This window comes from Phocoena phocoena, chromosome 14 (assembly GCF_963924675.1).
Source record: "Phocoena phocoena chromosome 14, mPhoPho1.1, whole genome shotgun sequence".
Classification (NCBI taxonomy): Eukaryota; Metazoa; Chordata; class Mammalia; order Artiodactyla; family Phocoenidae; genus Phocoena; species Phocoena phocoena.
In genome coordinates this window covers 74499401-74522786 of record NC_089232.1, presented here as the reverse complement: position 1 = coordinate 74522786, position 23386 = coordinate 74499401, and the positions used below count along the sequence as shown (strand labels likewise).

The 23386-nt window shown below is 37.5% G+C and overlaps 1 protein-coding gene across 2 annotated transcripts in view; it reads right to left on the bottom strand.

Moving 5' to 3' along the window:
* Positions 1-21170, bottom strand: part of LDAH (lipid droplet associated hydrolase) — an 82482-nt gene extending 61312 nt beyond the window's left edge. Inside the window, exons 1-2 of one of the 2 annotated variants that reach the window (XM_065891416.1) lie at positions 21017-21170; positions 10344-10487 (exon numbers count right to left, since the gene is read on the bottom strand). In XM_065891416.1, the coding sequence (XP_065747488.1) occupies positions 10344-10487; positions 21017-21170 (298 nt within the window). The remainder of the gene's footprint in view (positions 1-10343; positions 10488-21016) is intronic. The other variant, XM_065891418.1, reaches the window with a different exon arrangement.
* Positions 21171-23386: the final 2216 nt, after the last annotated feature.

Genomic DNA, 23386 nt, shown 5'->3' with positions numbered 1-23386 from the left:
CTTCTCTGATCACTCTACCCAGGAGTGATCGTATTGTTCTGATACCCCAAATACCTATAATATTTGCAACCCAAGTTCTTTATTTTTCAAAATATACAGCTTTTGAAAATGTTGAAGTCTTCCTTTCACTGGGACAGTATGGTGTAGTACAAAGATCAAGGGCGTTGGAGACAAGATAAACCTGGTTCTAACTCCCAGCTAAGCACCTTACTATGTGACTCCGTGCAAATACTTTAACCTCTGGCTTCAGTCTCCTCATATATAAAACAGAGATAGTAATTCTAGCCTCCAAGGAATGTTGTTTGCGTAACACTTTAAAGCACATAGGAAGTGTCTGGCATAAACTATTCGAGAAATGAAACTTATGACTGCTATCATTTCAATTCCTGTCATTTAAGGCCTCCCTCAAATACACATTTTTAGAGCAAAGAGAAAGAAAATGAGCTTAATACAATAAACATTTAGAAACTTCATTGATTCTAGAAATAAGGCCCTAAAACATATTTCAGATGAACTTTAATGACCATTATAATTCAAATCATTATCGAAGTGAATATTTCAGAGGTAAGTCTGGCTTTACCTCTGGGAATTGCTCAGTAGATTTCCAAGATAAACACACTACTTAGTGTTTTCTGAAGTAATGAGATTAATGGGGAAAGTACTTTCTATAAATAAATAATCAATGATAGAAAATTTCAATGTGCTCTCTGGATATTATTTTACTAGCAAAAACTAAAAGCTAAAAGAATATCTATATACCGGACTGTATATTCTATACTTTCTCTCCTATTATGATTTTAATATACTCTGAAAAAAATTCTAGGAATCATTTACTTACCCTCCATAAAAATATTGTAAAAAATTCACATTCAATTGTATCAAAATCAGAGTGATAATATGGAAATGATTTATACCGTTCTTTTTATAGGGAAAATGTACTCCAAGTTACGATCAACCAAGTATATTTGGAAAGTAAACTGTTTCTAAACTGAAAACTGCCTGAATTGATAGATGGCAATCCAATTCACCAATTCTTTACCAATATATGGTCCTGAATATAGTACTGACAATTGCCTTTTAGAACCCGAGCCTGTTTCTTAGACCCATCTCAATGAAATTCACTTCATAGATCATTTACTGATTCTGGAGTTTATTTCAAAAGGTATGTATAATCTGTTCCTAAGTAGTTCTTTGAGGAATTAAGTAATATCAGTACTTCGCATTTACTTTTCATCTAGTTGTTCAAACTGATTGATCCAGTTATTAAAATTCTGTCAATTCTGGATCAAAATATCATGCATCCCTTATAGCTTCAGGAGACAGGTAAATCTGATAACTATTATTTTCTTCCATTTCTCATGAACTAAATTGACCACTCTGACAGAAAACAGTGACTAATTGGCCCATGATAAAATTGAAAACTCAGATATAAATACAATATACTCCCTTGTCTTCAAGGAGCTCACAGTCTAATAAGAGGAAACAGAAGTAGATAAAAACATTATTATAAAACACTGAAGTAAGTATAGCTCAAGCATCTCCTTGAGAAAATACGAGGGTTTTATTGGGTCAAAATAGAAAGGTAATGCCCCTTTGAATTCATAAAAAGTACTATGCCTTTCTCCAAATAAACCAAGAGAGATACCTGGAAAATACTATTTACTACATGCACATTACTATAACTGTGTAATTTTAACTACACATTTGAATACTATCACAATGGTCTAAATTTAACAACACATTTTAACAACACATCCACATATATGTTTATCTAGATACACAATAAATATAAATGCATAAGTTTTACTACATATTGTCACACAAACAGTATTTACAAGTCGCCAACGACCACAGAGCTAACAAGACCAAAGATTAGTGCTACATGAGCCTTCTGCTAGGACTGAGTCTGCACACAGAAACTCTCTAAATCTTACACCAGAATTTTCTCAACTAGTGAAGTCTTCCATCCTGCTCCCATCATTACTCCAAAGCTATACCTTAATAATAACTTTAATTAAATAACTTACACGTGGAGATTAAAAGGCTAAAAATAGCACTTCCTATTTTTTATTTTTTTTTTTATTTTTATTTTTTCGGCGGTACGTGGGCCTCTCACTGTTGTGGCCTCTCCCGTTGCAGAGCGCAGGCTCCTGATGCACAGGCTCAGCGGCCATGGCTCACGGGCCCAGCCGCTCTGCGGCACGTGGGATCTTCCTGGACGGGGGCACGAACCCGTGTCCCCTGCATTGGCAGGCGGACTCTCAACCACTGCGCCACCAGGGAAGCCCAGCACTTCATATATTAAAGAATGCTTTGAGCAAGATGAATATACAGTTTACTCTTTAGGTCAAGCTTTAAAAAACACACAAAACAATATCATGTATTGTTTAGCATTACATATACATAACTAAAAAAGAGAAATGAAATTTACTCTAAATTCATGATACTAGAACATAAAGGCATAAAAGTGTGAGGTGTAATTTTGGACACTGCGATGAGTACTGTGCCTGTTTGTGGTTATAAGAGAGATGGAACAAATAAGGTTAGAAAGGAAGGCTGAGACTAGATCAAGTAGGACCCTGAACATCACTAAGGGATCTGGACTCCACTGTGTGAGCAGTGAGAAGATGCCCAAGGATCTCAAAGGGAGGGACAACGATCCGGTCTGTGTTATAGAACATCAGCTACAGTGCTTTTATCCCTCCTCTGGTCTACTTCTTATTTCTGTCTTCCCTGAGAATCTAACAGTTTGCTCGATTCTTAACTCTTCTTCTTGCTCTACCCTTTGGTTTTCTGCTTCTTCCCACCTACTGAGAGACTTACTTGTTTATTTCTAGTGACTGAGAGCCCTGAGACTTGACTAACTGTCCCTGCCTCGGGAGAATCTAGTCGTTCCCTGTAGCCTCCATGTTCTTCTGCCAGAGTCCTGGAAAGAGAAAGCCCTACTGTTTTTTCTCTTTCTTTCAGTTTTGGGTACTAGAGTGGGAGTGGTTTAATGATTCTCGGGATAAACATGACGCAAATTCATCATTAGTTGAAAGACTACGTAACTTTTTTAGGTAATGTTTTACCAGTTGAAACTAAACCACTGATTTCTAGCTTTTCTGTTACATGTTTGGAACAAATGACAAAATAGTTGATAATGAATCTGCCATCAAGTAAGCTGACTCCATAGTAAATCAAAGCCAGAAAGAGTTTATACTTCTAATTCCTCAAATTTTCTTTTCACACTTTTTTTTCCCTGAGTCACCTCCTTCTGACACTGGTGAACATCTGTTCTCCCAATTATACCCAATTTATGATTGTGATAATGTGGTGCAACTAGAATATTATTTCCAACTGTTCATAATTTTAACATGTGCTAATATGAAGCAAAACGTACTTTCAACATTTGATGTGTGGTTATAGCTTATGTCTTTTCTCTCAATGATTACGTATTTTTCACACCATATTTTGCATGTCAGAAAACCTGTACTTTAGAACAATAATCTTGGATGATGAATAATATACCTGTCCTGCCTATCCATTTCAGTCTACTGTAGCATGCATTTATAAACATAACCTTCAATTTGTAAAACAGATGAAGGCAGAACTGTTCTGGTTCAATCGGGGGGACTAGTGAAGCTCAGAGCCCCATGTGCCCTTTATAGAACTTTTGGGCTACTCACAACACAGATGCAAAGTCACTAAAAGGCAGCATTTTCATTTCTTTGTATACCTCTGTAGCACCACACATAATAATCTAGTAGGTTGTCGATAAATCCTTGATGATGGATGAGTTGCCCTTTCACCCCCCTCTAGAAACCACAGCTTCCTATGGCCCTGTGGTGGCCCTCTGGGCTAATGCCTCTAGATGGCACTGTTCTCATTAGCAGCAAAGGACCCAGGCTCTAATTACTAAGTCATTAACTCAACATCACACAAGCAGCCTAAGCAATAAGCATACTCAAAATAAAGTTATAAATAATATGTCAATTTAAAACAAGAATTAAAGACATTTCTCAGAAATTCAGACACAATAGATACTTTCTGCTGGTTTTCCCCACCAGTGTTTACTGGCGAAGATCTATGGCAGGGCTTCTGAAAATGTGGTACCAGGACCAGCAGCATCAGTATTACTTAAGAACTTGTTAGAAATGCAAATTCTCAGGTCCTACCCCACTTGTAGTGAATCAACAACTCAGGAGGTAGCATCCAGTAATTTGTGTTTCAATAAATCCTCCAGGTGATTCTGATGCCGGCCAAAGTTTGAGAACCCCTGATGTAGGGTTACTCTTTGAGTCTATTTTCAACTTTCAAAGTTGCTACTCATGTTCTGCTCAACGTTTGTTTTGTCTTCAAGTACAACTTAAGGGCTTACTGTGATAACTGAGTTGGATGTTGCTTTCATTAGGTAATTCAATATATAGCTTCTATTATGATGACCTTTCTCACTGAGGTAAGAATATAGGAATAAGACATTTTAGCTAATCATCACTAAGTTTGAACACCATGAAAGGAGAAGTATTATCCTTCATGAGTACTATGAGGTATTTCCACTACTTTCTAGCTTCTCCTGTCCTTGGTTATCTCTTCTCTTGCCAGAGTTAAGATAACAGGTCAGCAAAACTGGTAGCTTTTCGAGATTTAGCATGTTAAACAAGCCTGTTTTCTAAGAATTCTTTTAACACCTCTGTTTTCCAATACCACATAAGATAGCCAAAGCACATTCTAAGCAGACGTACAAATTTCCTGACAGAGGAAAAACTGTGGTATTAAAACCCCCAAATTTCTTTGGGTATATATGAAGAAATAACTCAATAAATATGTATCTTTTAAACTATTTCAAGGTAAAGCAAGTATATACTATACATTTGATTCACATTCAGCCACATTTCTGTGACAGCTGTTGAAATAGATGTTTTTAATCAAGGCAATAAAATCTGTATATTCGGTTTCACTTCACAAAATCTCTCACTGCTAGGTAATCAATAGTTGCTTGCCTTTCAAAGCATACCCTAGTCTTTAAGAGAAGTGTAAAAGGCTCGAAAGTAAATTGCATTCACAGAGGAACACACACACACATACACGTAAACAGATAGAAAAAGACACTATAAAAAGAGGCACTTTGAGGTATTTAGGCAAGATTTTGCCATGAGCTGCATAGTTTCATCTACACTCCATTTATCCTGTCCCCTTTACAAGTCATAGCAGGAAAAGGGTGACAGACCAGGTACAATCTGTGACCGTGGAAGGGCTAATCACTAGCACTTTGCACCAGCCACCTGAGATGACCTACCACAGGACTAGAGCACTGACCTCAGGATCACAAGTGCTGGCTTCCTGTCCGCGTCCTACCACTCACCAGCACAAGGGCATTTAGCCCTTTTGGGCCTTACTTTCCTTCCTTGAAAAATAAGGGTTCAAGATGGAATTTAATGTAAATACTTTTGTTTTTTAGGTTGATTTTTAAAATTAAAATATAGTTGATTTACAAAATTATATTAGTTTCAGGTGTACAACATAGTGATTCAACATTTATATAATAGATTATACTCCATTTAAAAGTATTATAAAATATTGGCTACATTCCTCATGCTGTACAGTATATTCCTGTATCTTATTTATTTTATATACAGTGGTTTGTACCTCTTAATCCTCTGCCTCTGTGTTGCCCCTCCCCCATTCCACTTCCCACTGGTAAGCACTAGTTTGTTTTCTATATCTATGAGTCTGTTTCTGTTTTGTTATATTCATTCATTTTACTTTCTGGATTCCACATATAAGTGATAACATACAGTACTTGTCCTTCTCTGTCTGACTTATTTCACTAAGCATAATACACTCCAGGTCCATTCATGTTGCTGCAAATGGCAACATTTCATTCTTTTTATGGACGAGTAGAACACTGTGTGTGTATGTATACACACACACATCACATCTTCTTTATCCATTCATCTGCTGAAGGACACTTAGGTTGCTTCCATTACCTTGTCTATTGTAAACAGTGCTGCTATGAACACTGGGATGCATATCTCTTTTCTAATTAGTGTTTTCACTTTCTTTGGTTATATACCCAGGCGTGTAATTGCTGGATCATATGGTAGATACTTTTAGCTCTAAGATCCTATAATTCTTTTTCTTTCTTTAAAACCTTTTTTTAATAGTGGAAAATTTGAAACATACACAAAAGTCCAGAGAATAGTATAATAGACCCCCATGTATCCATGGTCCAGCTTCAAAAATTATTTTCCTTTTTCTTTCCAGCTTTACTGAAGTATGACTCCAAAGAAAATCTGTATATATTTAGGTTGTACAACACGATTGTTTTTAAAGGTGTACAAGGTGATGACTTAATATACATATACACTGTGAAATGACTACCACAGTCAGGTTGAGTAACACATTCATCACCTCACATACTGAGTGTAAGTGCCTGACATTAAGCTTTTGATTGATGAGACATCCACTTTGAATAAACATATTGCCAGTTGTAATGACCCAGCTACTAGCAAAACAACCAGATAAGGAACTAGGCCACCCCCACCCATGAAGGCTTTCCCTTTCAGAAAGCTTTGGGTAACCTAAATAACTGCTCAAGTGACCTTTTCTCCAAGACTTGTTAACTTCTGTCTTTTTTGAGAATAGCCATCCTAACAGGTGTGAGGTGATAATATCATCTGTGGTCTTGATTTGCATTTCCTTGATGACTGATGACGTTGAGCATTTTCCATATACCAGTTGGCTATGTGTATGTCTTCTCTGGAAAAATCTGCCCATTTAAAAAATCAGGCTATTAAGTGTTTTTGCTATTGAGTTGTATTAGTTCCTTATATATTTTGGAAATTCTCCTTACCAGATATATGGTTTGCAAATATTTTCTCCCATTTTATACGCTGCCTTTTCATTTGGTTGCCTGTTTCCTTTGCTGTACAGACGCTTTTTAGTTTGATACAGTCCCAACTGTTTATTTTTGCCTTTGTTACTTGTGCTTTTGGTGTCATATCCAAAAAAATCATTGCCAAGACCAATGTCAAGGAGTTTTTCTCCTATGTTTTCTTCTAGGAGTTTAATGGTTTCAGGTCTTAAATTTAAGTATTTAATCCATTTTGAGTTAATTTTTGTGTATGGTGTAAGATAAGGGTTCAATTTCATTCTTTTGTGTGTGGATATCCAGTTTTCCCAATACCATTTATTGAAGATACTATCCTTTCTGCATTGTGTATTCTTGGTGCCCTTGTCAAAGATTATCTGACCCTATATTTGTGGGTTTATTTCTGGGCTCTCTATTCTAATCCACTGGTCTGTTTTTATGCCACTACCATACAGCTTTGATTACTAGCTTTGTAATATAGTTTGAAATCAGGAAGTGTGATAACTTCACCTTTGAACCTTAACTTTAATCTTCTTCCTCAAGATTATTTTGGCTATTTGATACCTTTTGTGGCTCCATACAAATTTTAGGACTTTTTTTCTATTTCTGTGAAAAATTGCAGCTGTAATTTTTGTAGGAATTTATATAGGGATTGCACTTAATCTGTAAATTTATAATTCTAAATAGAAGATAATTAGGGAAATAAAAAAGATAAAGTAGGTGAAAGTGGTAGTAGAAGAAATCTGAGAACTAAAGAGCTGAAACAAAGTCTGGATGATCCTGCTTATCAAGGGCCTGATCACTGAGAGTGGAAACTGTTTTAACAGAGAGGAGGAGATTAGCCAAGACAAAGGTAATCTTACATGCAATGCCTTAAAAAGAAAGACACAGGAAGTCTGGGTGGTGAGATAACCTAATAATAAACAATGTAAGTGCAACAGATTTGCTTTAAGCACAGAGGTATTTTTCCGTTAAGTGCTAGCAAAGAGGCAGGTTCACAGCAGGTACTCAAAAAAGATTAAATTGAGTAAATGGAATTAGGAAAAAAGAAAGCTTAAATTCCATTCTCAAGAGTTGGCATCTGATGTTAAAGTCAATCTAAAATTAACACAGGATTCTGGAACCAGAACTAACATTTCAGGAAGCTGATATATACCACGATATGTGAGAATTAAGAGATCAAGAGCCAGGGAGTTGTGATGTTCACAGTGAGATGACACATGAATAGTTTGAGCTATGGCTTCAGGAGGGAAAAGAAAAGAGAACCAAATCCCATGCTAACTACAGAACCAAAGAGTATCTATCTACTCTGTATGGACAGGGTGATTTCATTTCTTAAATTCTGTAATAACTACATTGTGTCCTGACCATATGTATCAGTTAACAGCCAAAAATAGGACATGGATAAAAATAGGAATCACCTCTTAATTGTCACCCACTTCTTCAAATAAAAAAATTATTACAATTTAGCTTGCCTGCAGATGTTCATGAATGTGGAAGGAGCTGCCACTTAGAACAGAAACTTTTCCTTTGCTACTCAACAGGATCGAGGCTTCAAAGGGCCTGCTTCTAACAACTGTAAGGTAATACTTCTGAGGATGGACCAAAGGGAAGCTAATAAAACTTGAACAAATATTTAGCAAAAATGTTTTAAGAGATAATTTGTATGTTCTACTATTGCTCAGGTACAATGTCATATGTATATGCTGACCTATACCTGTGATCAGATTTAAAATGTTAATACATAACATTCCCATTCATGATTATATGGACTGAATATTTGTGTCCCCTAAAATTCTTATGTTGAACAACCCCCCTGCCCCCACTGTGATGGTATTTTGAGATGGGGACTTTGGGAGGTAATTAGGGTTAGAGGAGGTCATGAGGGTGGGGCCCTCACGAAGGGATTAGTGCCCTAAGAAGAGACACCAGAGAGTTTGCTGGCTTGCACTCCTTCTCGCTCTATCATGCTCCCTCCCTCTCCCTCTCTGTCTCCCTCTCTCTCTCTGTCATGTGAGGACTAAAAGAGAAGGCAGCCACCTCAAAGCCAGGGAGAGGGTTCTCATCAGAACACAATTACGATGAAACTCTAATCTTGGACTTATAGCCTTCAGACTATGAGAAAATAAATTCCTGCTATTTAAGTTACCTAGTTTATGGGTTTTGTTATGGGAGTCTGAACTAATACAATGATAAAAAGTATAATGTAAATATTAAAATTATTAAAAACCTCCAGTATTTTTTTGTGTGTGTGTGGTACATGGGCCTCTCACTGTTGTGGCCTCTCCCATTGCAGACACCAGGCTCCGGACGCGCAGGCTCAGCAGCCATGGCTCACGGGCCTAGCCGCTCCATGGCATGTGGGATCTTCCCGGACCGGGGCACGAACTCGTGTCCCCTGCATCGGCAGGCAGACTCTCAACCACTGCACCACCAGGGAAGCCCTCCAGTATTTTTTTATTAACAGATTTTATTTTTTAGAATGGTTTTAGAGTTGCAGAAAATTTGAACAGATTAGTCCAGAAAGTTCCCATATCACCTACCTCTTTCTCCCTCCCTACCCACACATGGTTTTCCCTATCATTAGATGCTCAATAAGTACAAGAAGATGCTCATATCATAGAAGAGGCATACCAGAACCAGGGGCAAACTAGGCAATGAAGCCATAGCCACCTCTCTCCCACCTCACATTAACAAAGTGGAACCCTTAGGGAATGCCCACACAGAAATTATGTTTTTCTTTTTTCCTCTCATCTCACTTTTTTTTTAGAAGAGTGAACATGCTAGAATACTCATGAATTAGAAGCAGGTAATTTGCAACTCTGTGGTACTACTTCCTCCATTTAAAGGCTTCCAGAAATTTACCATGTAAAGTCCTAGTTCTCCCTTCAGCTTTCAAGGTTCCTCCCAATCTGACCCTGCCTAGCACTCAAGTACCTACTGAATCTCTCTTCCTGCTATGCTAATCCTTCTGCCTATTATACAGAAGGCACCCACCTCCACCCCTCAATTCCAAATTCTACTCAGCTGTTAAAACTCTTTTACTCTCTCCTTTGTTTACTCCTTAAGTATCCACATGATCAGCAGGCCAGAGTTTATCACTTAATCACTCTCTAAAGATGAGAATGAGAGCTTCTTTAGAGTAGGAACCGTGGCTAAGGACCACGTCGTCTTATACTACTTCACTGTTCCTCTTAATACAACCCTGGAACTACAGTACATGATCGATAAACATATAGTTGGTTACTAGTAGGTAAATACAGATGGCAAGTCCTAGACAAACTGTTTGATCTGCCCAAACTTTTAAAGAAAATTACCTGCAGAATGATTAAAATGACCCCCCAAATCCTAAAATTACCAGAATGTGGCATCATGGGCCCAATGCCACAAGTGGAGGTTTCCACTGGTATAACTCTTAACCTTAGCAGGCTTTCTAGAAATATGAACACCCACTCACTGTAAAGGAAAGCAGATGTTAACAAACACATACCATCTGAGGTTGTAAGAATCTTCTTGTCTTTGGGGGCCAAGGCATGCCCAGCATGACTGATAACCCAAACTGGAAAGCGTCTTTTTGTTGAAGAATACAAAGCCTTTGCAAAAGGCACATAAAAGGCAGAAAAACCTGGGTTACCTAAGAAAAGAAGCAGACTTTTAGATTAACCAAAGCAATAAACTCACATAAGACAATGTGCTGACTGAAAAAGAAAGATCTATTTCTCCTTATACTTCCCTAAATGTTACTATACAAACGTAGTAACGTTTACCCATACAACTCAATTTTAATATCCTTTATACCTTAAGTCTGGGAATTATCATTTAGAAAATTTCTGCTCCTGCTTTGTTCTCCAACTGCTTCAAATAAATTCTTCCTCCATGTTCCTCATCTTAGTAAGTGGAAGCACCAATCATAAATACTCAAGTCCTAACAGCAGGAGTCATTCTTGGTTCCTTCCTGTTCTTCACATCCAATTCATCAATAAGTCCTGTCAACTCTGCTTCCAAAATACATCTCAACTTTGTCCAATTCTCTCCATTAGTGTTATCACTTCCCACTGGGTTTCCCACAACAGCCTCCTAACAGGTCTTCTATCTACTCTTGTCCCCTGGGAATCCATTCTTCAGGGTACCCAGAGAGATATCTCCAAACCTCAAATTGAATCACAGCAGTACCCTACTTAAACACCTTCCAGTCGTTTCACATTGTCTAAAATCATTAATACTGCCTGTCAGCCCCTTCAAGATTTGACTATGATCAGCTACCAAGCTGCACAAAAACCAATCAGTGTCAGAATCATTCACAAAGAAAACTTTACGGAATCTACTAACTGTTTTCTGGTCATTTATCACAAGTACCTATATTGTAGAGATGTATAGTTTGATCTTTGGGGGAAAAGACCACCAACTAATACATGCAGATTTTTCTTGTGTATGTACAGAAGGTATTTTTGAGGTGGGTTTGCTATAAAGAGACAGAATGAATAAGTGATCTTTTTTAAAAACAGTCAATCTGACACATCTTTGGGGGAAAAGAGTGAAATGGTGTTTTCATCTTACAATCATCATCTGTATAACACCTTCATAAATACTAGTCCATTTCATTCAATATCTATTTCTCCAATCAATTTATCTATTTCTTCATGCTGCTAGGTTTTCTCCTCTTTGCAATTACATGACAGGGTTTTGCTGTACTGATGTAACCTCTGCCATCCTTGTCAAATTTTACTGATTTCTTCTTCATTGTCTATATCTTTTAGTTTCCTAGATAAGCAATGGAGCAAAGTGGTTAAGGGCATAGACTCTGGAGCCAGACTGCCTGGGATGGTTTTCTTACCTTGCCACTAACCAACTGTGTGACCTTTGGCAAGTTATTTAACCTCTCAGGCTTTGGTTTCCTTGTCCATAAAATGAGGATAATAATCATACTATCTCATGTGAGAACTAAGAGAACTAATATATGTAAAATACTTAAACATTGCTCAATACACTGCTTGCTGTATAAATGTTAGCTATTCAAACGTGTCATCAGTGTCTAGCCATGATGGTAATATATGAAGGCCTTATCACCCCTATTGTTACTTTGCTTCTGTTGCATTCTGACCTAGTGACTCAAGTTCCAAATTCCTTTTTGTGATGGTGCTAGTGTCATCTTTGTTAAATAGGTGAAGACTTCCTCAAATACAGTAATGTGTTCTTTGGTCAGCTGATTAATTGTCTGCTGTGCAGCTAGAGGAGAAAGAAGGGAAACAGGGTGTGTATCAGCACAGAGTGACTGTAACATCAATGGTGGATGTGATGACACTGTTTCATGTTTTATATTTAAATCTTCAGTATGGTTGGAATATTCTTGAGTGCAAAGTACAAAGCAGTAATCCAGCTTCTTTTCAAGTGAATAGCCAAGTGTCCCAAGAGCATTTATTATATTACCCATTCTTTCTGCATGGATTTGAAATGTCTTCTGATCCAATACTGAATTCTTACATTTGTTTGCTAATTCTGATTCCAAATAATTCCACTTATTTTTTCCTTTTCTTCTCTGCCAGCATCATACTGTCTTGATTACTACATTGTGGTTTTTTGTTTGTTTGTTTGTTTTTTAATGTTTCAGTAACTGGTAGGCCCTTAGAATTATTTTCGACAGTTTCAATTTTTAAAAATTTCTTTGGAATTCTGATTGAAATTTTATCTCATTTATACATAAGTTTAGAATATTTGATATTTTCCACATTACTGAGTATAACCTTTTAGGAATGTGTCATGTCTCATACTCAAATATTTTATGTCTCTCAGTAAAGATTTAGAAGTTTTCTTCATAGGACTAGAAAATAATAACACTTTTAAGTACTATAACCTATTACATGCCAGGCAGTATTTAAGTGTTTTACATATATTAACTCATTTAGTCCTCACATGAGGTAGTACTATTATTATATCCATTTTATGGGTGAGGAAACTAAGGTAGAGAGGTTAAATAACTTGCCAAAGGTGTTACCAGTGTTATCATACAAATGATAAGTGCTCAATAAATATCTGAAGACTGAAAGAACATAAAAAGTAAATAATACTGAATTTTAAAAAGAACATAAAATTACCTAGTCTAGGATCTTCTGCATACCTTGTTTTAGTTAATCTTACAACAGCGCTATAAAGTAGCTGACATTATCACCAAGGATAATGAGTGGACAGCCATTATTATTATTACTATCATTACTACTATCATTGCTATTATTACTACAATTATTATTACATTTTTAATTTTTTAAGTTGAATAGATTTAACATGTAGCATTCTGTAAGTTTAGGATGTAGAGAGTGTTAAACTGGTTTAACTTTAAGGAGAATCCAAAGATAACAACTACATGATTTAGACACAATAGTTGCAAAGACAGGATACATAAAACCAGAATGAATGAGTACTAGATAATGGAACTGCTAAAAAACAACTTTTTCTCTCTATCTCTGGGTTTAAGTCTGAGTTCTTTCCCTTAATGACTGTAAGATCTTAAGCAAATCTCCTTAAACTTTCTGATTTACTATTTTATCACCATGAAGTAAATGATAATGCCAACTACTCCATGTCCATTTATTCCATTCAGTACTATAGCTTCTTTTGTATACAGTAAGCCCCTACCTATGAACCTTCAAGTTGCGAACTTTCAAAGATGCGAACGTGTCCCTGGATGCCAGCTGTTGTACTGTATTACTGTATTTCTCAAGGTACTGTACTGTAAGATTAAAACTGTTTTCTTTTTTGTGTGTTTGTTTTTTATGTATTATTTGTGTGAAAAGTATTATAAACCTATTACAGTTTAGTACCATATAGCCAACTGTGTTAGTTGGGTATCTAGGCTAACTTTGTTGGACTTAAAAACAAATTGGACTTAATGAACGTGCTCTCAGAACAGAACTCGTTCGTACGTAGGGGACTTACTGTATTCTTTTAGTTATTTTTTTGTAATTTATATTCTAGTAGGAGAATATATACACATAACTAAGTAGGTAAATAAGATAGTTCAAGAGTGTGATAATTTCTATGAAGGAGATAAACAGGATCATATGATAGAGAAGGGACAAGATTAGGATGGCCTGGGAAAAATGTCTGAGGAGGTGGCATTTAGCTATAACTCAAAAGATGAGAAGAAATCCACCATGTAAAGATTTGAGGGAGAAGAATACTAGGATGGAAGAATAGGTGCAAAGGCCCTCAAGTAATAAAGAGCTTGGCTCCTGAAGAGAGTCCACATTGGCCAGTAACATGGAGATCCAACTTAGACAGAGGTAGAAAATATAATGCAAAACATTTAAATGTCATTGCATACTTCACTGCTTAAATGTTATGGCTTATGTTACACTTTATGAACCATGAACTGAACTTCCTGGTTAGGAGATCACAGAGAAAATTAAAAGGGTCTTGTTTATACAACTAAAATCAGATATATATGTATATATATATATATATCTACCTCCAGGTGTAAAGATGTTCAAAAGCATTCCGATACAGAAATGCAAGTTATACATTTTATCAAAGGATATCAAAAGGTGTTATAAACACATGGTTGAACATACACATAGTGAAATGCCTAAGCAACATATAACAGAGGCTATGGTGATCATCTCTAGACCCTGACTGCCAATAAACCTGTAACTACTTAACAATGCAATTGTAGACTTATGCCTTCTAGTTAATCTTGTATGGGACAAAACTTCCATATATCAAGTTAATGTGACATGGCATGTACAGAAGGTTGTCATGTGGACAGAACTCTGGGCTTCTCCATGGAGCCTTGTCTGCTCCATCTCCAATCACTGTACTCACAATACAAGACATGCCACATGATTCCATTATCCCCATATGACCACTGGAGAATTATAACGATTCAATATGTTCTATAGTGAGTTCTCATACTGCCTCCCTTGGCTTATTTCACTACTTAAAGGAAGTCCAAGGATGCTACTAGCAGAAATTCTACAACAAAAGTTCGTTGGAAAAGATGAAACTAAATTAAAAGCTCCTCAATCTGTGGCTTCCAATAAATAATTCCTCATTATCATTACTAACTTAAAAGTGATGAACTAATTTTGCTATGTGTATAAGCAAAGTGATTTAAAATACTACAAGCAGCTCATGCAGCTCAATATCAAAAAAACAAACAACCGGATCCAAAAATGGGCAGAAGACCTAAATAGACATTTCTCCAAAGAAGATACACAGATAGCTAACAAACACATGAAAGGATGCTCAACATCTCTAATCATTAGAGAAATAAAAATCAAAACTACAGTGAGGAATCACGTCACACTGGTCAGAATGGCCATCATCAAAAAATCTAGAAACAATAAATGCTGGAGAGGGTGTGGAGAGAAGGGAACCCTCCTGCACTGTTGGTGGGAATGTAAATTGATACAGCCACTATGGAGAACAGTATGGAGGTTCCTTAAAAAACTAAAAATAGAACTATCATGTGACCCAGCAATCCCACTCCTAGGCATATACACTGAGAAAACCATAATTCAAAGAGTCATGTACCACAATGTTCACTGCAGGTCTATTTACAATAGCCAGGACATGGAAGCAACCTAAGCATCCATCGACAGATGAATGGATAAAGAAGATGTGGCACATATATACAATGGAATATTACTCAGCCATAAAAAGAAACAAAATTGAGTTATTTGTAGTGAGGTGGATGGACTTAGAGTCTGTCATACAGAGTGAAGTAAGTCAGAAAGAGAAAAACAAATACCGTATGCTAACATATATATGGAATCTTAAAAAAGAAATGGTTATGAAGAACCTACGGGCAGGACAGGAATAAAGACGCAGATGTAGAGAATGGACTTGAGGACATGGGGAGGGAGAAGAGTAAGCTGGGACGAAGTGTTATGGACATATATATACTACCAAATGTACAATAGATAGCTAGTGGGAAGCAGCCGTGTAACACAGGGAGATCAGCTTGGTGCTTTGGGACCACCTAGAGGGTTGGGATAGGGAGGGTGGGAGGGAGATGCAAGAGGGAGGAGATATGGGAGTATATGTAAATGTATAGCTGATTCACTATGTTATAAAGCAGAAACTAACACACCATTGTAAAGCAATTATACTCCAATAAAGATGTTAAAAAAAATCTACAAACAATAAATGCTGGAGAGGGTGTGGAGAAAAAGGAACCCTCTTGCACTATTGGTGGGAACATAAACTGATACAGCCACTATGGAGAACAGTATGGAGGTTCCTTAAAAAAACTAAAAATAGAACTATCATGTGACCCAGCAATCCCACTACTGAGCATATACCCTGAGAAAACCATAATTCAAAAAGAGTCACATACCACAATGTTCACTGCAGCTCTATTTACAATAGCCAGGACATGGAAGCAACCTAAGTGTCCATCAACAGATGAATGGATAAAGAAGATGTGGCACATATAAACAACAGAATATTACTCAGCCATAAAAAGAAACGAAATTGAGTTATTTGTAGTGAAGTGGATGGACCTAGAATCTGTCATACAGAGTGAAGTCAGAAAAAGAAAAATACTGCATGCTAACACATATATATGCAATGTAAAAAAAAATGTTTATGAAGAACCTAGGGACAGGACAGGAATAAAGACACAGATGTAGAGAATGGACTTGAGGACATGGGGAGAGAGAAGGGTAAGCTGGGACAAAGTGAGAGAGTGGCATGGACTTATATATACTACCAAATGTAAAACAGATAGCTAGCTGGAAGCAGCTGCATAACAGGGAGATCAGCTTGGTGCTTTGTGACCACCTAGAGGGGTGGGAGAGGGAGGGTGAGAGGGAGACGAAAGAGGGAGGAGATATGGGGATTAGCTGATTCACTTTGTTATAAAGCAGAAACTAACACACCATTGTAAAGCAATTATACTCCAATAAAGATGTTAAAAAGAAAAAGTGATTTAAAATAAAATGTTACGTCAGTCTATAAGAGATGGACTAAACATCAGGTCTATAGTGCTTTAACAATCTTTGAAATACTGTCATCCTAATTTTCCCCACAATATAAAAGTACTAGCTCCCCAAATAAAATACAGTTTTGAATTCCACAAACTAAAGAGCAGCAAGAGCCTACAGCTTGCACAAAGCCCACAGAAACGGGCCAAGGGCAGCAAGGAGAATAGAAGGGCAAACATAAAAGAACACCAGGAAACAAAACGATCTGAAAATGTCAAAGCCACTATAAAACAATGACACTATTAAAAAACAAGCGTTTGGGCTTCCCTGGTGGCACAGTGGTTGAGAGTCCGCCTGCCGATGCAGGGGACACGGGTTCGTGCCCCGGTCCGGGAAGATCCCACATGCCACGGAGCGGCTGGGCCCATGAGCCATGGCCGCTGAGCCTGCGCGTCCAGAGCCTGTACTCCACAACGGGAGAGGCCACAACAGTGAGAGGCCTGCGTACCGCAAACAAAAACAAAAACAAAAAACAAGTGTTTTAAACTTCCCTTTCTCCTCAGTGTCTTCAATGAATGCTCCTTCTATCTCTTCATCATATCTTAAACTTGGCTCTCCGCTATGACAGACTCTCTTCCTTTCAAGGCCCCGCAGAAGAGACCTCACTATTCTCTAACACTTCATATACCTCAATGAGAGCAAAGGCTTTTGCAACACACCACTCCTAGCACCTAATACCAATGAGTGAGTGAAAACACCTCTGACTGGGGAAGTATAGAGTGGGCTGTTTGCTCCACTTACAGTTCATCCTACTGTTAAGAAGCTCTCCTCTAAGATTGAAGCCATCTGCTTCCATCTATCAACTTCCTAGTCATTCTCACACATTCCCTGAAAACCTTGACCCTTAAATGTCAGTTTCACTTGCCATTCCATAAGTTAGGTGATTTCAAAATCTGGGAGGCCTGACTGAGCCAACACCTTTGTCCCATAATTCATTATCTCGATCAAATTCAAAGAACTTCACCTATATCCAATTTAAGCAACGAATTCCAGTAGCCACAGCCTGGATCAGTGGTGTGCATATCAAAATCCACTAGAGGGCTTCTTAAAACCCAGATGCCCCACCCCCAGAGTTTCTGGTTCACAAGATCTGGGATAGGGTCCCAAAACTTGCATTTGTAACAAGTTCTTAGGTGATGCTGCTGATCCTGACAACAACTTTAACAATGACAGGCCTATGTCTTTTCATTACCCAGAAATCGTTTACATCCAAAGCATCCTAACTCTGATAGCCCTTCTCCAGCTCAATCTTTGACCCTTTTAGACTTCACTCCCAATATACCTGCTATTTGATCACAGCCCTGATCAAAATCTATCTACTTGTTTTTGGTCAATAATTCCTTTCATCCTGCATATCCGCTATTTTCAATGCTGACCAATTTCCTTAAGGCCCCAATCCACCCTCTGCCATCCTTACTCTCCACAGATCACCTCAACTCTTAACTAACAGAGAAAACAGAGGTCAGGAGGCAGGAACTACTTTATTTCCTCTGACACACCTTCACACTTCTCCATTTCAATAAGCAACGTCACCTCCATTCTAGCCTCAGAAAGATATTCCTTCTCCAGTCCAAGATAATGTTTCTAATTATGTTCTCAATCCCACACTCTACCATTGCCTCCAAATCTCTGCTTCATCTAATAGCACTTGTCACGCCTATAATTTCAAACTCTCTCTCACTATTGGCAGAGCATATGTTTTTTTTAAAAAATAAATTTATTTATTTATTTTTGGCTGCGTTGGGTCTTCGTTGCTGCGCATGGGCTTTCTCTAGTTGTGGTGAGTGGGGGCTACTCTTCATTGCGGTACACGAGTTTCTCATTGTGGTGGCTTCTCTTGTTGCAGAGCACAGGCTCTAGGCACGTGGGCTTCAGTAGTTGTGGCATGCGGGCTCAGTAGTTGTGGCACACAGGCTTAGTTGCTCTGCGGCATGTGGGATCTTCCTGGACCAAGGATCGAACCTGTGTCCTCTGCACTGGCAGGTGGATTCTTTTTTTTTTTTTTTTTTTGCTGTATGTCCCCTGCATCGGCAGGCGGACTCTCAACCACTGCGCCACCAGGGAAGCCCCTGGCAGGTGGATTCTTAACCACTGTGCCACCAGGGAAGTCCCTGTATTTTTAATTTTAATAGATGCTGACAGACTGCTTTCCAGAAAGACTGTTACATCATGGCAGAACACTGGAAGTTTATTTTCAGAACAGGTTAAACCAAAGAGAGATTCTGGATCAGAAGTCTTAGCCCAGTTGAGAACAAAAGCACTATACTGCGAAAGCACTATACTGAGAAGAAACACTGAAACTCCAACCTCCTCTCCCTTGTTCAGCTCTGAACATTAGCAGACAGGCTTCCATTCCTCAAATAGGATACTTGGAAGATTCCTTCCTGGAAAACTGAACAATCCAAGAAACAGCTACAGATACTGAAAGCTGGAAATCCTCCAATGAAATGCTGGGTCCCTACCCAATCACCTTAAGGTGAGGATTACCTAAGGTAACCAACCACTCCGTTTTGCCTATCCTGTTGTCATGGTTTTAGTACCGAAAGTCATGTGTCCTGGAACACCCCTCAGACTAGGATGGCTGGTCACCCTAGGCATACCTGTGGACAAGCCCCACCCCTGAATACAAGCTTCCAATAAATTTTTTACATTTTCCTCTTCAAAATGAAAGGGTAGTCAAGGATTATCAAACATTTGAGGAAAAACAAACACTAATAGAAACAGAAAAGGGAATGCAGCAAAAACTCTAACAATGCAGGAAGCCAAAAAAAAAGATAATGCACCCACAAAACACATGAAACAGAAGACTATAAAAAAGAAAGAACACAGAGCTCTGAGAATTGAAGTTAAGTTTCTGGCTTAAAAAGGTCCACCAAAATCCAATGTATGAAAAACAGCCATACCAAGGTGCCTGACTATAAAATTTCAGAATCTTAGAACAAAGAAAAGATCTAAAATATTGTTTTGCTGGGGGAGGGGGGGAGCTTCACATACAAAAGATAAAAAAATCAGAATAATATCAAGTCTTCTCAAAAACAGTCTGAACCCTGGAAAACAATGAACATGCCCTCCAAATTCTAAGGAAACCAATCTCCAACCTAGAACTCTAAGACATTTTCTGACATGCTAGAACTGTGAAAGATTACTTCCCATGCACCTCTTCTCAGGAAGCTCCTAGAAGGTATGCTCCACCAAAAACAAGGGAATAAACCCAGAAAAAAAAAATACGGGATCCAGGAAACAAGGAATCCAACCAGGAGAAAAGTGAAAGGAGTCCCCAGGATGGCCTGTGTAAGAAGCCTAGAGAGCAACCAGTCTAGACTGGAGCCGAAGAACACAGAGTTCTGGGAGGGACAGCCCCCAAAAAACAAACCAAAACAAAACAGAAACCCTATTACTCAAAAAATGAGAAGTTTTTTTCACTTCTGGAGAATAATTTTAGGATAAATTACCAATTGAAACATAGAAAACTAAGCAAATAAAAGGGACAACCATTAATCCACGGAAAACAAACAAAAATGTACAAGAAATCATAATACCCCATAGGCCTAGCTGTGTACATGAGATGATATAATATGATACATATTAACAGTTTCATTTTCAACCTTTAGGCTGATATATATATATATAGATATAGATATAGATATAGATATAGATATATATACACACACATACACACACACATATATTTTTCAAGCTCATATTTTTAAAAACTGCTTTGAATACCTACAATCAAGCATCTTCCCCTAACATTCTATTGATACTGATCCAGCATAAATCACAAATGACCCAGTTGACAAATCCCAGAATAAATAAATGTTTTACCATAATCTTATAATCATCTTGAAATGAGACAGTAAAAATTATTTTAAAAACTATCAAAAAATATTATTTGATAAAGTTCTAATTATTCTAAATATTGTTAAGAAATTTTAAAAAGCAGATTATAAAACTACTTATGGTATACATTGTGATTTAAAAAATGTATATAATATATATACTATTAATGCATAGATGACAAAGAAAACGTCCAGCCACTAAAGTATCAAGGGTGGTTGTTATCAATGGTTTGAGTGATTCTATTTCCTTCTATAAGGATTTTTATATCTATCAAATTCTCTTAAAATCAGAAATAGTTACAAGTATCTGTATACAGTCTTCTCATCCAGATTTTTAAACTTACCAGGAATAATGAAAATAAGCAGCTTAGGCCTGTTGGCAATCTGATCGCTAGTGAGGTCAGTCCAGGGCCCACACTTTAGAACCTGGGTTTCAATTCCACAACATAGAATGAATTCCTCGTGCACAGGAATTTCTTCCTTGATTTCTGAGTCCATTTCTAAATAAGGGGAGAAGAACAATATGAAGAGTCACTAAAATATAAAACTTTTGAGCCAAAGACAATATTCGAGAATAAAAAAGACAAAATTCAATATACCTAGAAGGAAATGTCACAAAGAGATATGAGAGGTATATGACTATTCAGCTATTCTAGATTACAGGATTGAAAAAAAATTAAACCACAAGAGAAGAGAGAAAGAGGGGCATGTCTTTGGTGAAATTAAAGACTACAGAGGAGTGTGAATCAAAACAAAAATCCCACCACTCTCCTCTCCAGTCTAAACTGACAATATCCATGGCTAACTTCCACTTTCCCTCTGCTGGAATTCTTGTATAGCTATATGCTCTACCAGTGAGAGAAGTCCCCCTGCCTTCACCTGGTGAAGTCTGGTGAAAAAATACAGAGGCTATGGCTGCCCTTGTACTCTCTCAGATAGAACTGTAAAGAGGGACAGTGAACTCCTTGATGAGCTCTGAGTTTTCTCCTCTATTAATCCTCTCATCCCAAATTCTGTAAGTATATTTTTATACATTATTAAAGCATTATATTATTAAATTATGAAATGGATAGGTGGAAGGAAACAGAATATGAGATAACATCATGAACAATTTTCTGAATAATCAATATATGTGCAAAAATGCAGTCCCAAATTATTTATATTACCCCTCCACCTCTGCCTTCCCTGTGTCCATCAATATGACCATGCCCCAAACTTTCATTGTTCTTTCTATCCTCCTCTTCAGCTATCCTCCTTTCATTCAGAGCCCTCTAGAGTCTAGATTATAAGTACCCTTAAAGCTTTTTCTCCTCTTTCCACTTTAAGCCAAGCTCATACTCTGGTCTATCTTGTCCCTGCATTTCTCAGTGTCTTCATGCTTTTCTGCTCCTATACCTTTGCTAATGGTTTTACTCTGCCACCACTTCTGGAATGCTTTCCCCCTTGTGCAACTTATCAATTTATTGCCTCCAAATTCATCCTTCATTGCCTTCTCTGGAAAAATGGATCTGGGTCTTTTAAATATTTTTCCTCTGCCAACTGATATGATGTTAACCTTGAAGAGTGTGCTGAAAGAGAGACACTGCAGGAAGAAGGATTTCTCCCCTGGTTTCAATGTACCCTCTCAGAAGATTTCTGGAGCACTTGTCCCCTCACCCCCGTGCTCAGGCTGTGAGGCCTCTCTAGAGCAGTGACTTCCAACCAGAGACAATTTTGCTCCCAGAAGACATATGGCAATAAATAAAAATAGCTTTCAATGTCACAACTTGGTGTCAGGGGAGGTGTTACTACGAGCATCTAGTGAGTGGAGGCCAGGGATGCTGCTAAGCATCCTACACTGCACAGGACACAGCGTCCGCAACAAAGAATCACTAGCCCAAAAGTCAATAGTGCCAAGGTTGGAAAAATTTTCACTTAAAAAGTGGGGACTCCTTTCAAAATTATATTAAAAATATACTGACTGACCAAATCAATAAAAGTATCATCTCACCTTTTCTTGTGGATTGATTTTTAGTTCACTTATTAAATGTCACTGTAGCCCAATCTTTGAAACTATCACAAAATACAGTATAGTTATAAAGGTCTTATGACATTTGTAAAGTGTTAGAAACAATATTAGATTTAACTGTTATACACAGTATTAAATTAGAGCACTGACAGAGAACACTGGCTAAATTTAAGATCTGCACCACAAGAGAATCCAAAGTTATTAACTGTATTCAACTCATAAATACTTAACTTCAAAGTAAATGACATCTTAGGAGTTTAATTAGCCACAAAGTTAATGAGAATGCAAGTAGATATGAAACTTAAACAGTCTATGAAAATCAGAAAACAAAAAAGCAACAACTCTAAAACACTTCAAGTAAAATACAGCTGAGAAACACTGAGTTAATGTACGTATTTGTAAAGCATCTTTTTATTTTACTTCACTCTTATGTTTCTGAATCTCACACAGCCAAACAAAAAAAGTAAAGAAAAGCTTTACTTTCTTCCTTACCTAAGAACCCAAGGTAATTCAATGCTGCCAACAGTGGGCAGGTTAAGACAGGACAATGTGTTCTAATATATATTATAAAAGGCTGATGGCCCCACCTTCAGCCGCCACCTACAAGCAATTTTAATGATCAGTTTTGATAAGTAGCAAGACTTAGGCTGGATAAAAACCATGTGTACAGTGTAGATATAATCTGTACAACTTAGGCAATCCTCAC